We start from the raw sequence: 16,414 nt of genomic DNA on the forward strand, positions 1-16,414 counted from the left end.
TAACTTTTATTTCATTCGACCCACTAAACCCTTTCCTTTTTCCTTGTTAAGTATCACTGTCTATGTAATGGATGTTTAACAGAGACAGGACTGTCTTATTCATCTAGCTGTGCCTCATCTGGTGCCTTGAACATGACAAGCCCTATGTGTTCTTTTTTTTTTTTTAACAGATTTTAGTTGAGGAAAAGTTGTGTACAGAATTATTTAGTATCAATGAAGATATGTTATTTCAAAGGTTAATTATAGATTTAAAACATTTTTAATTTCAGACTTCCTTTTCTTCTGGGGAACTGTATTTTTGATAACAACAACTTTAGTTGCCCTTCTGAAAAAAGAAAACAAAGAAGTATCAGTAGGAAAAGAAGAAACCGAAGGGATCACAGATACTTACAAGCTGCTTTTTGCAATTATAAAAATGCCTGCAGTTCTGACATTTTGCCTTCTGATTCTAACTGCAAAGGTAAGAGATTTATAAAGCAAATTCCCCATTCTGTTACAATTAACAATATCATGGAATACTTCTGTTGCCTTTTCGTAAGTCCCTTTCCAGTAATATTAGAATTTAACAATAAAAACTAATATACTTTGTTTATTAAATGTGTTTTAAAAGGTGTGATGATATCAAATCGAACATAACTTCAAAGTAAGCTATATGTCTTAAGATCTTGAAAAAAATTATGCCAGTTTGAAGTACTTCTAATAAATGTGAGTTTTTAAATGAATGATATTAATGCTTGGAATGGAAATGAATACCTTAAAAAATAATAGCTCTCTACTGTTAGAATGAGTATATACCTAATGTCAAAGGTATTAAACTTATTTACTTAGAATGTAATTTACAAAGATATGGAAATGTATGATTATTAGAAGTCCATTTAAAAATCAGTTGGATAATTTTAAAATGTTAGAAGGAAATATACTATCAAATAAAGGGGGGTTTTGGTTACTTTTTAAGAATTCTGTATGTTTTCTGTATTAAGTTATCTTAATTTTATAGTTCTAAAACATTTTAAAGAGATTATGTTAGAAGAAAGGTAAGTATATTTTGTTATAGTGAACTATTGCTAGTATTGGAATTAATATCCTAAAATATAAAATCAGTTATAGGATTTTCATATTATATTTAAACCTATCAACATAAACACTTTCACAGCTATCTTTTGATAACCCTAATGTAAAAATTACAGCCTCATTGTTTTGAAGTACTGAATTTTTCCTCCTCTCTAAGGATAAGGAGGGTTAAATTTTTAGGAAATGTTAGGAAGGTTTAAACTTAAGGTTCAACTTTAGAAATGCTAAAAGTTTCAAGGAAGATAATAGTATTATCTAATTATATCATTTAGAGATAACCATTGGTAACATTTTTGGTATATTTCCCTCCAGCCTCCTTTTTTCCCCTATGTGTGTATGTGTGTGCATGCACATGTGTGTACATAAACTTGACATAAATAATTAATACATTAATTATAATTAAGAATTAATATTAATATATTTATATACACACAAATACTTTAAAAGTGGAATTGGATCATACTGTGTATAATTTTTTATTTTGTTATTGCCTTATTCCATATTCCTGTATCATTAAATAATATTTTATAATATACTTTTTAATAGCTATAAATTGTCACAGTATATAAATTTGCCATAATGTACTCATTTTTCTATTGTTGTATATTTAATTTGCCATGTATTTTAATTATAAAAATGCACTAGTGAATATTTTTGTGTGTAACTCTTTGGTGTTCTGAATATTTCCTTCCAATAGATTCTTAAGTGAGCAATTAATGGATCAGTGAATATGATGGTTAAATTGCTTTTTAAAAGATTTTAATAATAAATTATACTGTCACCAGCAGTGTATAAGGAGTTGCTTCAAATACAGTCTAGAATCCCATGTTCCCCCTGTAGAGTAAACCTCACCAAAAGTAACATCTCTCCTAACTTTTAACACCATAGATTAGTTTTCCCTGCTTTTGAGTTTTATATAAATGGAATATCCAGTATGTATTCTTATGTCTAGCTCTTGTACTCTTTCACTCAACATCATGTTTGTATAATTTATCCATATTGTTATTTATAGCAATAGTTTGTTCATCTCATTGCTTATAAATGCCATTGTATGAATATGCCACAATTTATCCATTCTATCAACAAATGTTTAGGTTATTTCTACTTTTGGACTATTATTAATAGTGCTTCTATGAACTTTCTTGTAAATTACTTTTGGGGAACATAGGTGGACATTTCTGATGGGTAAACACCTGGGAGTAGAATTGCTGGTCATTAAGAAAAGCATAGTATATACTGCCAAACAGTTTTCCAAAGTCATTGTTCCAATTTTCTCTACCACCAGCACTGTAAGGGAGTTCTAATCACTACGCAGCCTTGAAACCACATGTATTGTCTTTTCAATTTTAACCTTTCTGGTGAGTGTGTAGTGGCATCTCATTATAGTTATAATTTGCATTTCCCTGATGACTAAAGAAGTTGAGCATCTTCTCGTATGATTATTGGCCATTTGAATATCCAGAGTTACCCTTCTCTTTAAATTTGTAGAATTTTTATTTTTTATATATCCTGGATATGAGTTTTTTTGTTAGATATGTGTATTACAAATATCTCCTGTACCACTTTTAAGACAGAGTAAATGTTGAAGTCAGTTTGTATATCTAATGTTTACAAAGAGAATGTGTTAAGTATAAGTGAAATTCTTTTCTGGACTTAAATATCTCTGACCTTTAATTTTTTATGTGAAATTTGCCCTTTGGCTCCATTCCGAGAAGTTAAAGTATTTAAAAGTATTTAAAGTAATATTTATCATTAAAAAATTTTTTTTATTTGTGTATTTTCACACTTACTGAAAATTTACTTGTATAGTTGAAAGAATGTCCATATATGTTTATCTAAATTCTGTGATTTTTAACATTTAGCTCCACTTTCTTTATTCTGTAAATTGTGCTATTTTACATATTTCTTATGAAGTATTTGAGAGTAGTTTGTACATATCATGTCCCTTTATCCATAAATACTTTAAGTATGTATCTCCTAAAAACAAGGACTTTCTTTTACAAAGCCACAACTTAATAAAAAATTAGGAAATTTAAATTGATATAGTACTATTTTCTAATCACAGTGCATATCCAGATTTCACCAGTTGTCCCCAGAGCAGCCTTTATAACTTTATTTTTTCCTGGTCAGGGATCCAGTTCAGGATCACACATTGCATTTAGTTAGTATGAGCATTTCTTTGTCCTTCATGACCTGGACACTTTAAAAAAAAATTTTATTATTTTATTTTATTGGCATATAGTTGATTTACAATGTTTTGTTTCAGGTGTACAGCAGAGTGATTCAGTTATACATATACAATATATTTATTCTTTTTTAGATTCTTTTCTCATATAGGTTATCACAGAATATTGAGTAGAGTCCCCTGTGCTATATAATAGGTCCTTGTTGGTTATCTACCTTATACATAGTAGTATGTGGTGACCTGGACACTTCTAAAGAAGACAGACCAGTTATTCTGTAGAATGGCCTTCCATTTATGGTTGTCTAATGTTCCTTCATGTTTAGGTTCGTGCTGTGTATTTATGTCAGAAATATCACAGAAATAATACTGTGACATCTTCAGGGAATTATATCAGGAGCCATATCATGTCCCTTTATCCATTAATTATTGTTGTTAACCTTGATTACCTTGTTAATCCATTGCAAAGTTACTATTTTTCCTTTTGTAATTAAAAACTAATTTGTGGGGAAATACTTTGAGACTATCTAAATATCTTATTTCACCTCAAACTTTTACCCACTACTTTTAGCATTCTTATTTGTTTTTGCTGTTTTTAAGAATTAACCTAGGGCTTCCGGTGGCGCAGTGGTTGAGATTCCGCCTGCCAGTGCAGGGGATGTGGGTTCGTGCCCCGGTCCGGGAAGATCCCACATGCCGTGGAACGGCTAGGCCTGTGAGCCATGGCCGCTGAGCATGCGTGTCCGGAGCCTGTGCTCCGCAACGGGAGAGGCCACAGCAGTGAGACGCCCGCGTACCGCAAACAAACAAACAAAAAAGAATTAACCTAACTATACCTTTTCTTACCCCTCATTTAACCCAACCTCTTAGATATAATGTTTTCTCAGAATTATTTTTGAAAAGCTAGATGACATTTTGGAAATTTTGTTGTCAGTCAGAAATCATCAAAAATGTGTATGGTTTGTAACAATGATGCTTCATTTTAACCAGATTTATTTGGAGTCAAAGGCTTTTCTTTTAAACTTAAAATATACATATCAGTAGGTTTGGACTTGGACACTGTTTATTGTAAGATATAGAACTTTTTGAAATGGAAATTTAGTTGTAATTAAAATTACAGTTCCTAAGAGTGCCGAATTTTCACTTGTTTTTACTTCGTATTGTTAGTAGACCATAAGGGCAAAGTGTGCCTCCGTAACTTGATTGTTGTACCAGATATAATAATATGATACTTACTTGTAACTGGCATGGGTCAATAATGAGACTGAGGTTCTTAAATTACTTACATATGCTTGGAGGAAAATATTTCATAAGTCACAAATTAAAATATTTTTTTGTTTTTATATTGCAGATTGGTTTTTCAGCAGCAGATGCAGTAACAGGACTGAAATTGGTAGAAGAGGGAGTACCCAAAGAACATTTAGCCTTATTGGCAGTTCCAATGGTTCCTTTGCAAATAATATTGCCTCTGATTATCAGCAAATATACTGCAGGTCCCCAGCCACTAAACATATTTTACAAAGCCATGCCCTACAGGTAAAAATGAAATGAAACCTTACTAAATAAGAGAGGTTAAAAGAGTGGTCATCAGTATCACTAATATCTGTGTATAGAGTGTATATGGGAAAAGGCTTGAAAAACATCTTTAACTTCAGTATCATTTATATGCACTTTTATCTCTTTTTAACTTCCTAACAGGTTTTAGATACAGGCTTCTTTCATATGGTAGGCACACAGATTTCTGTTTTTGTTATTGTTTTTTAACCTAAAATGGAGGTCAGCTCCAACTTTCTTTCTTTTTCTATAGATTATTGCTTGGATTAGAATATGCTCTACTGGTCTGGTGGACTCCTAAAGTAGAACATCAAGGGGGATTCCCTATATATTACTATATTATAGTGCTGCTCAGTTATGCATTACATCAGGTAAGCTTGCCATGGTTTTTCCCAGGAAGTAAACTGTCCTATGTAAAATAAAGACGAAGTTCTTCTACAATTGCCTTAAAATAATGATAATAAATTTTAAGATTTAAGCATGAATCTGTTTCTGAAGAAATTATTTGACAGTGAACTTTAAACCTTGTGGATTTTATTTTTTTATATTTTTATTTTTTGGATTTTATTTTAATGAGTTTTATTCATAGAAAGAGAGTTTCTTCTTCATTCACTTCATTTTTTTTTCTTTTGTTCATTCAACAAATATTTGTTACATTTCAGAATTTATTCCAAAGTTAGTTAGGAATTCTACCCTTGCTAAGTATCCCTCAGTTCATCCCTAGATTTGGATTCTTTCCTTCTTCTAGTACCGATATTTTCTTTTTTCTGAAAGTATTGAGAAATAATGACAGCTTCTAGATTATACGTCCCAGGTTTTTGATTTAGATTCTGTATTAAATTTTTCTTTCTTTCTTTCTTTCTTTTTCTTTCTTCTCTTCCTTCCTTCCTTCCTTCCTTTCTCTTTCTCTCTTTCTCTCTGTCTCTTTGTCTCTTTCTTTCCTTCCTTTCCTTCCGTTCCTTTCCTTTCTTTCTTCCCTCCCTGACCTGGGATTGAACCCAGGCCCTGGGCAGGAAAGCATGGAGTCTTAACCACTGGACCACCAGGGAATTCCCTGTATTAAAAATTATGACTTAGTCTTTGTGGTTTTGGAAGCTGGGTGTTAATCTGCTTTTTTTTCCTTTATTAAATGTGTTTGTAGTCCCCAAAAGAACTGATCTCCACTTTTCCATAGTCTCACCCAAGCTGCTGTTGCAGAGTGGGTTTTTCTTTCCCTGGGAATAAATGGTTCAAATAAATGGCAGATGCCCAGTAGTAACCTTTGGGACTCACTTGCAGTTATTGCTAATGTGTGTTTCAGATTCACTTTGGATTTTTCTATAGTACCTAGTTTAAACTCTGAAAATTATATTTACCAACTCCTCACTGTTTTTAACTGAAACCTAAAAACATGGCTACCAGGTAACCTCAGTAAGTTTTTGCATACATTTATATCATTTAGGAGAATTCTGTAGTGGATCATGTCTGACTAGCTGTATGTAAAAACATTGAGGCTAAGGTGTCAAATATAATTTTTTTTCTGTTTTGCACATAGTTAATGCTAGGTGCCAAATTGAAGTTAAAAGAAGTAGTTTAGCTTAGTAATGCTTCACTTCTTGAGTTAAGTAAAGAAAAATATGATGTAGTTGTCCAAAAATCATTTGTTTGGCTTTGGATTTCATTAGAGAATTTTCCAAAGTGTAGTCATCGAAACTCAGAAAACCAGATGCTTTGTGGTAAAAAAAATTACAAGGCCAAGTAAATTTGAGAAATGATACCTGACATCACCCCTCTTTATGTAGCATCTTAATCATTCCTTTAACAAATATTAAGTGAATACACCTATTCCATGCCAGGAACCATTGTAAGTACTAAAATAAAACAGTGAATAAATCATGCCAGAATCCCTACCCTTAAGGCCTTGGTTTATATTCTAAAGGCTTTCAGGAGGCCTACAGTCTAATTTTGTGTAACTTAGTGTTTCTCAGTCTTATTTGACTTTGGAACTCCTTTTTCTATGAACATCCCATGGAACAGTATTCAAAGGAATTCTATTTTAGAAACATGGGTTGTTTTCATGTTCTTAAATGAAGGGTTAATTCTTGCCTCTCAAGGAGATTTTTCTCTTCAGTTTGTCACATAAATTTTGAATTATATATAAGAAAATTATATACATATAATTATATATTCATATTCCCTTTGAATATTTGAGTGCTTATATGTATAATACATATATACTATACACACATATGGTATATTTAGGTATAGTATAAATATAGTGTTTTGCTTATTACTATATGGATCTTTCAATACTGCCTCACCTGTCATTCTCAGTTGAGCCTTCCTTGACTACTTGTGATAAAATTAATCTCCCATATATTTAGGCCCTGATAGCACAATGTGTGTACTTCTTTTTTCAATACTTACCACATTTCATCATAATTATTTATTCCCTATTTTCCCAGCTTAGCATAAATTCTTCAAGGGCACAGAAGGACTGTGTCTTATTCATCTTTGTATTGCCATGACCAGGACATAAAGCCTGGCTTGTAGTAGGTGCTCAATAAATGTTTGTTGATTGAGTTTAATAAGGGTCATGAAAATTAATTTTCTGGTTTATGCTTTCAATGTTCTTAATTTAGACCATCGCTTTTTAAAGTCTAATTGTACTGAAGATGTTTTACATTTTCCCTGTAGGTTACATTGTATAGCATGTATGTTTCCATAATGGCTTTCAATGCGAAGGTTAGTGATCCACTTATTGGCGGAACATATATGACCCTTTTAAATACTGTGTCCAACCTGGGAGGAAACTGGCCTTCTACGGTAGCTCTTTGGCTGGTAGATCCCCTCACAGTGAAAGAGTGTGTAGGAGCATCAAACCAGAATTGCCAAACACATGATGCTGTTGAGGTAAGTATGTTGCAATTTTAGATAATGTTAAGGTAGTATTAAGATATTAATTTCCTTGTTTTTGCCTCTAGAAGTACTACATCTTTTTAAAATCGTATCTGCCCATAGTTTCTAATAGTTTTTTCTTTCCCATCATAACTGAGGGTATAAACACACTCACATCAGTAAGTGAAGCTCACTTGAAGTTGCTTCTCAGCAAGGGAGGAGCAGTCTCCCTCTCCTTCACCTTGTGTACCTTTGTCCTTATACACTAGGCATTTAATAAATGCATGATTAATAGCTAAGGTATATAATGATAGAAGAAGGAAAATTCCATTGGCTATTCATATAACAAATGGTGGTAAAACTGAATGGTTAGTAGTTTGTTGATAAATTATTTCAAAGTAACATTAACCCACTTCTAGAGTAAATTCCTTGGAAATTTCCTCACATTTCCAAATATGAAAAGCTGTATCTTAAAAATGAATAGTGTTTACAGCAAGAGCTGAAAATTGTTTTTAATACCATTAGTAGCATTAGAGAGATTAAGATACATTAACTTGTTTTGTCATTTGGAGTGAATGAAATGTTTTAACAAAAGTATATTTTGATTAATCCTTTAAATAACAAAGTAGAAACATATAAATTGCTGAATACTTCCATTTTGAAATTGTGGAGTATTTATTGATATTATAATTTTATTTTTACAGCTTTGCAAAAAACTCGGTGGCTCATGTGTTACAGCACTGGATGGTTATTATGTGGAGTCCATTATTTGTGTTTTTATTGGATTTGGTTGGTGGCTCTTTCTTGGTCCAAAACTTAAAAAGTTACAGGATGAAGGACCATCTTCATGGAAGTGCAAAAGAAGCAAGTAATGCATTCACTACTGGACATTCTAGAAAGGTAACTCTAGTTTAGTTTTAACTCAGAGAGTTATGGTAATCAGTGTACAGGAGTATAAAATATTATTTTAAACAGGAAATTATTAATATAAAATGCCAAATGGTTAAAAATATAGAGACCTCTCTGTATATTTAAATATACTTTTCCTTGCCTTGTCAATGTATTTAAAGTTTACTTAAGGTCAGGAAATTGGTACTAAAACAACTTTTCTGATCTTGTTATTTGATTTATGTCTTTTTTATTTACTGACCAAAGCGTGTTTTAAGCTGCAATGCAGTAGTCATGAGTGGTAACCATGCAGTCAAGTATTGTTACCAGTACCTATCATTGAGCTATATTAAAAAGTTTGGTAAAATATATTAAATGGAACAGAGCTTGATATTCAGGTACTAACTACAACTAGTTTGGCCTTGTTGGCAGTTAAATCTTATTTTGAATTGTAAATTGGTTAAATTTTATGTGGAATTTATTGAGAAGAGGATATAAACTACTGAAATACCATTTTAGTTTTAATTTTTCTGACCATAACCACATTGTGCTAATGAATCTGTGTTAAAAAGACCATTTTAAATGTATTTCCTGCTTTTGTAAGCATTAAAGATTTATAGGAAGATTATTCAAACTATTTTTTATAAAATGAAAGCTATGACTTTTATTGGTTCCCCTCCCCCTTCCCCCTTTTGGAAGATATTTTGATTCCTTGTTAATTTTACCCTAAAGCTTACATATGGTTTTTTGTCCTAAGTGCTTCATGTCACATGGACAGCTCACAAGTGGTTCAAATTTAATGTTGTATGTATGTTCACGGCAAAGTTTTGAAAATAAAAATTAAACATTTTTCTTCAAGTAGTTTTCTTTTTATTATTGAGAGAAAAACAGTAAAACTTACTGATAAAGAAAATTTTAAATGAATAATAGTGTAATTTTAGAAACTGTTTTGAAGAGAGAGACAAAGACATTGTGCCTTTGACAAATAATGGGTTGGAAAAAGATTTCTTAATTAAGCACTGTACTAATGAGAAAAGCTCTCACAATTATACCGAATCAGGTACTGTTTCCTCTTATTAAAACACAACCTTCTGTTTGTAAACTATAGTTTCTAGTGGAGAATTGCTATCCCAGGAGAATTAAGCTTTTGAGTACTTTAGCAATTTCCAACATATTATGTGTACCTGGTGATAAGGTTCTTTGCATATTTTGTGTTGTATGGTACTCCGACTCTTTAGAGATTACATAAAGCCTTCAAAAGTTAAAGAAAAAGAGATATTAAGTTGACTCTTATTTATTTTTTTAACATCTTTATTGGAGTATAATTGCTTTACAATGGTGTGTTAGTTTCTGCTTTATAACAAAAGTGAATCAGTTATACATATACATATGTCCCCATATCAGTTGACTCTTATTTAATAATTATTATCTTTGTGGGAAAATACATACTAATGTTTGATTTTGTTAATTTTATAACATAGGTTGAATTTTAGAGTGGGGTTTTTATAAGTAATGGAGGATAAAATGGGTGGGAGAAAATGGCACTCAGCATCTGAAGAAAGATAGAGGCAGTGGCTTCTAGAACTCATGCATTGCCATTGGAAAGCCTGTGTTGGGCATCGCTGTCAGATCCTGAAGAATCACCTGGAAAATCGTCCTAGAGACATACCAAACCATAGACTACAGTACTTTGTCACGTGTGTTGTCCTTTGTCATGTATTATAATCAAAATGTTTACTTGAATAAAGAAAACCCACTATCATATGTGAAATGTATTTTGATTTTTTTTTTTTTTTTTTGCGGTACGCGGGCCTCTCACTGTCGTGGCCTCTCCCCTTGCGGAGCATAGGCTCTGGACACGCAGGCTCAGCGGCCATGGCTCACTGGCCCTGCCGCTCCATGGCACATGGGATCTTCCCGGACTGGGGCACGAACCCGTGTCCCCTGCATCGGCAGGCGGACTCTCAACAACTGCACCACCAGGGAGGCCCTGTATTTTGATTTTTAACTTTTGGATTAAGAAGCTCACATTGCCATAATTACCTTTATATTTTCCCCATGTTATTACAAATTATACATACTTTCAAACGTACTTTAAGTTTATAAATCATTGATGACTTGAAGTTTTAAAATGTATTTTAAGCCTTAACTGTAAGGTGAAAGCCATTTCATTCATTGCACTTGCTCTAGAAATGAACACTTGCTTTGAATTGTAGTCATTTGGTTATTTGGATACATGCTTGTAAGGTTTGCCAAAAAAATGACTTGTTAATATCAATGTTGCATACACTGATCACTGATGGCATCTTATAAATGATTTGCCTGAAATGTGAGGATCTGTTTGTTGTAAATCTGCTAGAAAACACTGCCTATTTTTGCGTGTGTTTTTCCTTACTGACAGATCCTGATAAACTCTACCCTCAAGTATGAACATTAACTACTCCAGTTAATGAATTATATATTTACTGGCTAATATTGAATATAAATACATACATACATTTATAAATACATATATATGTATATATACATCTCTTTATATCAATGTTTCCATTTGCACATTGGTTGCAACCCGTTTAAATCAAAAAATGAATTTGAAAAGCTCTTATAAGATTAGCTAAGATTAGCTGAGACTAAAACTAAAAACTCCTTGGACTTCCCTGGTGGCCTAGTGGTTAGGATTCTGGGCTTTCACAGTGGTTGCCTGGGTTCAATCCCTGATCAGGGAAGATCCCGCAAGCTGCGTGGTACTCCTTTGTAAATATTTTAATTTTGCCTGATCAATCATAAAAAATTTGTTCAACACCTGAAATAGATTTCTCTATTTTTTATTTTTATTAAAAATTTTTTTTTAATTTATTTTTTTGGCCATGCAGCACAGCATGTGGGATCTTAGTTCCCCGACCAGGGACAGTGGGAACTATAGTGGGAGCTGTAGGGAGCTCCCCTACAGTGGGAGCTCAGAGTCTTAACCACTGGACCGGAAGGGAAGTCCCTAATTCTCTATTTTTAAAAATAATAAACCTTTGAGAGAATTCCCTGGTGGTCCAGTGGTTAGGACTCTGCGCTTTCACTGCGGAGGGCCTGGGTTCAATCCCTGGTTGGGGAACTAGTATCCTGTAAGCTGCGCAGCACGCGCCCCCCCCCCCCCGAAAAAATTAAACCTTTGAAATCTAAACCTATTGTTTGATTTCATCCTTTTATGACAAGGGTTTTTATACTAAACAGTTGTCAGTGGAGCCTTGAAACCCCTGTACTACTTGCAAAACTCTGGATATGTAATTTTTAATTTTTCTGGAGAGAGTTCTTATTAAAATATTAAATGGTCTGTGATCCAAAAAGATGTAAAAGCTATGGCCTTATTGAATATGGGCTGTACTGTGAATTTTAAACATATATTTGATATAATAGTTGTAAAACTAATTGTTTAAAGCATTCTGAAAACAATGTTAAAAGAAAAATCTATGCTGAAAGCTAGAAAATCTCTGTGTTTGTAGTACTGAACTTGAATCTTGAAGGGATTAGAGCAGATAAGACATTACTGGTGAAAGAGGGACATAAGGGTGAATGGTATTCCACAAAAGACATATCTTAGTCATTAAATCCTTTTCCTCCTATAAACAACTTATATTTTGCCTTGTTAACATACCCCCCCAAAAAGTATGTTATTTTATATTAAATGGTTGAGATCATTATTTAATATAACACAAGACCAGATTTGTTTTTGTATTTTGGGGGTGATGTCTTTTCATGTATTTGAAATAATGAGTAAAACTATATAACTCAGACCCTGCTAAAAGTAAAGAACCAACCTGTTGGGAACATTCCATGCAGATTTCCAAAATGTATTTTACTTTAGTATTAAAGAAAGAAAATAAATTTAAAAAATAATTTCATAATAAATAGGATTAATATATTTAACAGCCATTTTAGTTACAGAAGAGAAGGTAATATAGTGCCTTGTAACTACTTTTTTTTTTTTTAAACCAATGTCTTTGGTAGGTAGTAAGGCATAATTATTTGATTTTCTCTTAGAAGATTTAAAGTATCTATAATAGGTACTTTTCCACTTCAGTTTAATCTCTGCCTGATTTGACAGTGCCAATTTTTTTTTTTTTTTTTTTTTTTTGCGTTATGCAGGCCTCACTGTTGTGGCCTCTCCCGTTGCAGAGCACAGGCTCTGGACGCGCAGACTCAGCGACCATGGCTCACGGGCCCAGCCGCTCCGTGGCACGTGGGATCTTCCCGGACCGGGGCACGAACCCATGTCCCCTGCATCGGCAGGCGGACTCCCAACCACTGCGCCACCAGGGAAGCCCTGCTGGATATAGTTTAAAAGATCATCTTAAAATATCAGCAATATTAATTTGCATAGTTTATAAGAAGTCTTGAAGCATAGACAAAAATGTTGCTACATTTTAATAGTTTTTTGTCAATATAGACATAACTTTTTATAACAATTTTGTGTTAAGAATAATGAGTAAACAGTGTGATAGAAATGAACAAGTTTTTGGTATAATTCTTAGGGAGTTATCCTAAGTTTCTAAAATTTAGCACCTTAGTTACAATTAAATCAGTCAATATTATAAAATATGAGTATTAAAGACTTCTTATTTTCATCAAAATGACTTTATCTTTTTTTTTTTCCCTTTGGCCGTGCTGTGTGGCATGCAGTAATTCTTAATTCCCTGACCAGGAATCAAACCTGTAACCCCCTGCATTGGGAGTGTGGAGTCTTAACCAATGGACCACCAGGGAAGTCCCCAGAATGACTTTAAATGTTGGGAAAAGTTTACTTTTTATAACCTTATAGTTAATGAAATTGAAATTTTTTTTATCACATGCAACTATACAATTAGGAAAATATAAAGTTGGGAAATTTGATTAATTTAAAAAGTTAGTTTGGCATATCTGATAAATTGATAGATTACCACTGTCAAGTTTTATTGGTGAGTCTATTATCTATTGTGTCCTCAGATAGAGCCTTTGCAAGGATTAGTGTAAAACTGAAAAAAATACTCAATGTTGAAAGCTTTCATTGTTGAGGTTTTTATGTAATCATTGTACCTGTGTCCAGTTTTGAATTAAAAATGCGCAGTCCAAAATCATTTCTATTATCATTTTTGGAAGATCTAGCATTAGCTTTGTTAGTTTAGCATTAGTATATGTGAAATGTTTATTTGGCTAATTTATTAAAAGATGTGTGTTAAAGCTTGATATTTATGCAGTATTTAAATATTTAGAGTATATATGAAATAAATTCTCCAGAGTTTTATATAAAGGATTATTTAAATGCTCAAAATGATTACTTAACAATTAATCTCTAAAAAAAAGTTAATGAAAGATTCTTATTTTCATTTTCATTATGTAATAACCAAGTTTACCTTCAAATCATTCATATCAAAATTATACTAGCTTGGCATTATATAATTAAAAACAAATACAGTAATTTCAAGAGATGTACGCTTTCCACCAAATCTTTTGTCTGTTTTAATGAAGTCAGCCTGAATTATTGGTTGTACTATTAGTAACCTGGGCAAAATGGAGAACAGGTGGAGGCACAACACTTCTCCTTCAAGAGGAAATGATGTATGGATAGTTTGGGATTATAAAGAATTTCCCTTGAAACGTTTGTGTTTGGATATGGCTTCTTCAGTAGTTACAGTTTTGAAAATTTCTTTAAAGGACAATTTGGGCCTGTAGATAAAATATTTTGTTTCTGCAGAGTTAGAGCTTTCTGAGCAAATTTTACTCAGACTTGGAACCTGGGCTCAAAGAGAAACCTTCAAAGTTAAATTGTGACTGAATAGATAGTGAAAAACCATTCTGAGTATATATTAGTTTGCTAGGGCTGCCATAACAAAATACTACAGACTACAGGCTTAAACAACGGAAATGATTTTCTCACAGATATGGAGGCTGGAAGTCCAAGATCAAGGTGGCAGTAGGTTTGGTTTCTCTTGAGGTCTCTCCTTGTTTTGGAAACTGCCACCTTCTTGCTGTCTTCACATGACCTTTCCTCTGTGCATGCACATCCGAGGTGTCTCTTCCTCTTATAAGGACACCAGTTCTATTGAATAAGGCACCCACCCTTATGACTTCACTTAACCTTATTTACCTCTGTAAAGGTCCTATCGCTAAATACAGTCATATTGGAAGTTAGGGCTTCAACATAAGAATTTTGGAAAGACACAATTCAGTCCATAACACAGATGTTCACATCTCTGTTATGCACAGTTCAAGAGGGTATGAGACTGGAGACCATGGGGACATCTCTGGGCTGTAAATCTGGAGACACAAGTCTTGTCTTGCCCCTAAAGACATATATTTACATTCCAAAGGGTAAGAGTACAGGATCCTTTCCAAGGAGAATTTATTTAAATTAAGGAGGTAAGGTTTATCTTCCCTTCTCTGGAAGAGAGGAGGGCTTCCATATAGGACTGATAACAGCTGTCCTATATAGGGCCCCAGATTCATATTTTGAGGTTCCTCATAGATAGTACTAAACCTAGTATATGTAGGCTGTTATCAGTCTGATAAGCTGTTATCAGTCTGGCTCTTATTAGTCACAGCACAGGTGAGAATTGAGAATTAGAGTATGGGAAACCAGTGTGGTTATTAAAAGTAATAATTAAATCTGTCGCTGCTCCAGAGACTGTGTACTTTCAATACAATGTGGATAAATATAACTTAACAGACATGTATTAGCTGATGTTTCTTGAAACTGAATTCTGTTTAGTTCACATTTTTTGGTTATATTATGGTCAGAGGCCTGGGGTTATGAAAACCTGTGTCTTAGAAGCCAGAGTTCAGTCTCAAGTGATTAGATGTTTCCTTTTATATTTTCTCCTAGCCTAAATGGGGCAAATTATCTAAGTAATTCAACTTAAGGTGATAATAAAAAACTCCACTCCTGTGGGTAGAGGAAATTGTAAATCTAGTAGTTCAGTAGTGAGGTATGAGCTGAGGCAAAAACTGGAAGTTATATGTGAAGAAACCAGACCCTGTAAGTCAGGAAATGAAAATTTTTACAAAAGCAAAAACAACTAACTCTGGGTTAAAAAGAAAAAAGCAATGGTGAAGCCATTTCAAAATTGAACTTTTACAGTTTTTTGAACTTTTTTGTTTGCTACGTTAATAACTTCTGATAAAAGAAAAAGTTGAGTTTTTAAAAATATTTTATGTTGGCGTATAGTTGATTTACAATGTTGTGTTAGTTTCAGGTGTACAGTAAAGTGATTTAGTTATACATATATCTATTCTTTTTCAGATTCTTTTCCCATATAGGTTATTACAGAGTATTGAGTAGAGTTCCCTGTACTATATAGTAGGTCCTTGTTGATTATCTATCTTGTGTATAGTAGTGTGTATACGTTAATCCCAACCTCCTAATTTATCCCTCCCTCCAACCCACCTTTCCCCTTTGGTAACCATAAGTTTATTTTCTAAGTCTGTGAGTCTGTTTCTGTTCTGTAAATAAGTTCATTTGTATAACTTTTTTAGATTCCACATATAAGTGATATGTGATATTTGTCTTTCTCTGTCTGACTTACTTCACTTAGTATGATTATTTCTAGGTCCATCCATGTTACTACAAGTGACATTATTTCATTCTTTTTTATGGCTGAGTAGTATTCCATTGTATATATATGAACCACGACTTCTTTATCCATTCATCTGTTGATGGACATTTAGGTTGTTTCCATGCCTTGGCTATTGTAAATAGTGCTGCAGTGAACATTGGGGTGCATGTATCTTTTCCAAGTATGGTTTTCTCTGGATATATGCCCAGGAGTGGGATTGCTTGGTAGCTCTATTTTTAGTTTTTTAAGGAACCTGCATACT

General features: G+C 33.1%; 1 protein-coding gene across 6 annotated transcripts in view; it reads left to right on the forward strand.

Moving 5' to 3' along the window:
• SLC33A1 (solute carrier family 33 member 1) overlaps positions 1–16,414 on the forward strand; it is a 42,423-nt gene that overhangs the window by 13,104 nt on the left and 12,905 nt on the right. Inside the window, exons 2-7 of one of the 6 annotated variants that reach the window (XM_082624658.1) lie at positions 270–460; positions 4,605–4,789; positions 5,061–5,178; positions 7,484–7,699; positions 8,389–8,584; positions 12,710–13,148. In XM_082624658.1, coding sequence (XP_082480784.1) covers positions 270–460; positions 4,605–4,789; positions 5,061–5,178; positions 7,484–7,699; positions 8,389–8,556 — 878 coding nt within the window. In that variant the 3' untranslated portion in view covers positions 8,557–8,584; positions 12,710–13,148. Of the gene's footprint in view, positions 1–269; positions 461–4,604; positions 4,790–5,060; positions 5,179–7,483; positions 7,700–8,388; positions 9,434–10,053; positions 10,344–12,709; positions 13,149–16,414 lie in introns of those variants that run through there. The other 5 variants (XM_082624659.1, XM_082624657.1, XM_082624656.1 and 2 more) reach the window with 5 other exon arrangements.

Source organism: Mesoplodon mirus (genome assembly GCF_964341445.2).
Source record: "Mesoplodon mirus genome assembly, chromosome: 6".
In the NCBI taxonomy this organism is placed as follows: Eukaryota; Metazoa; Chordata; class Mammalia; order Artiodactyla; family Ziphiidae; genus Mesoplodon; species Mesoplodon mirus.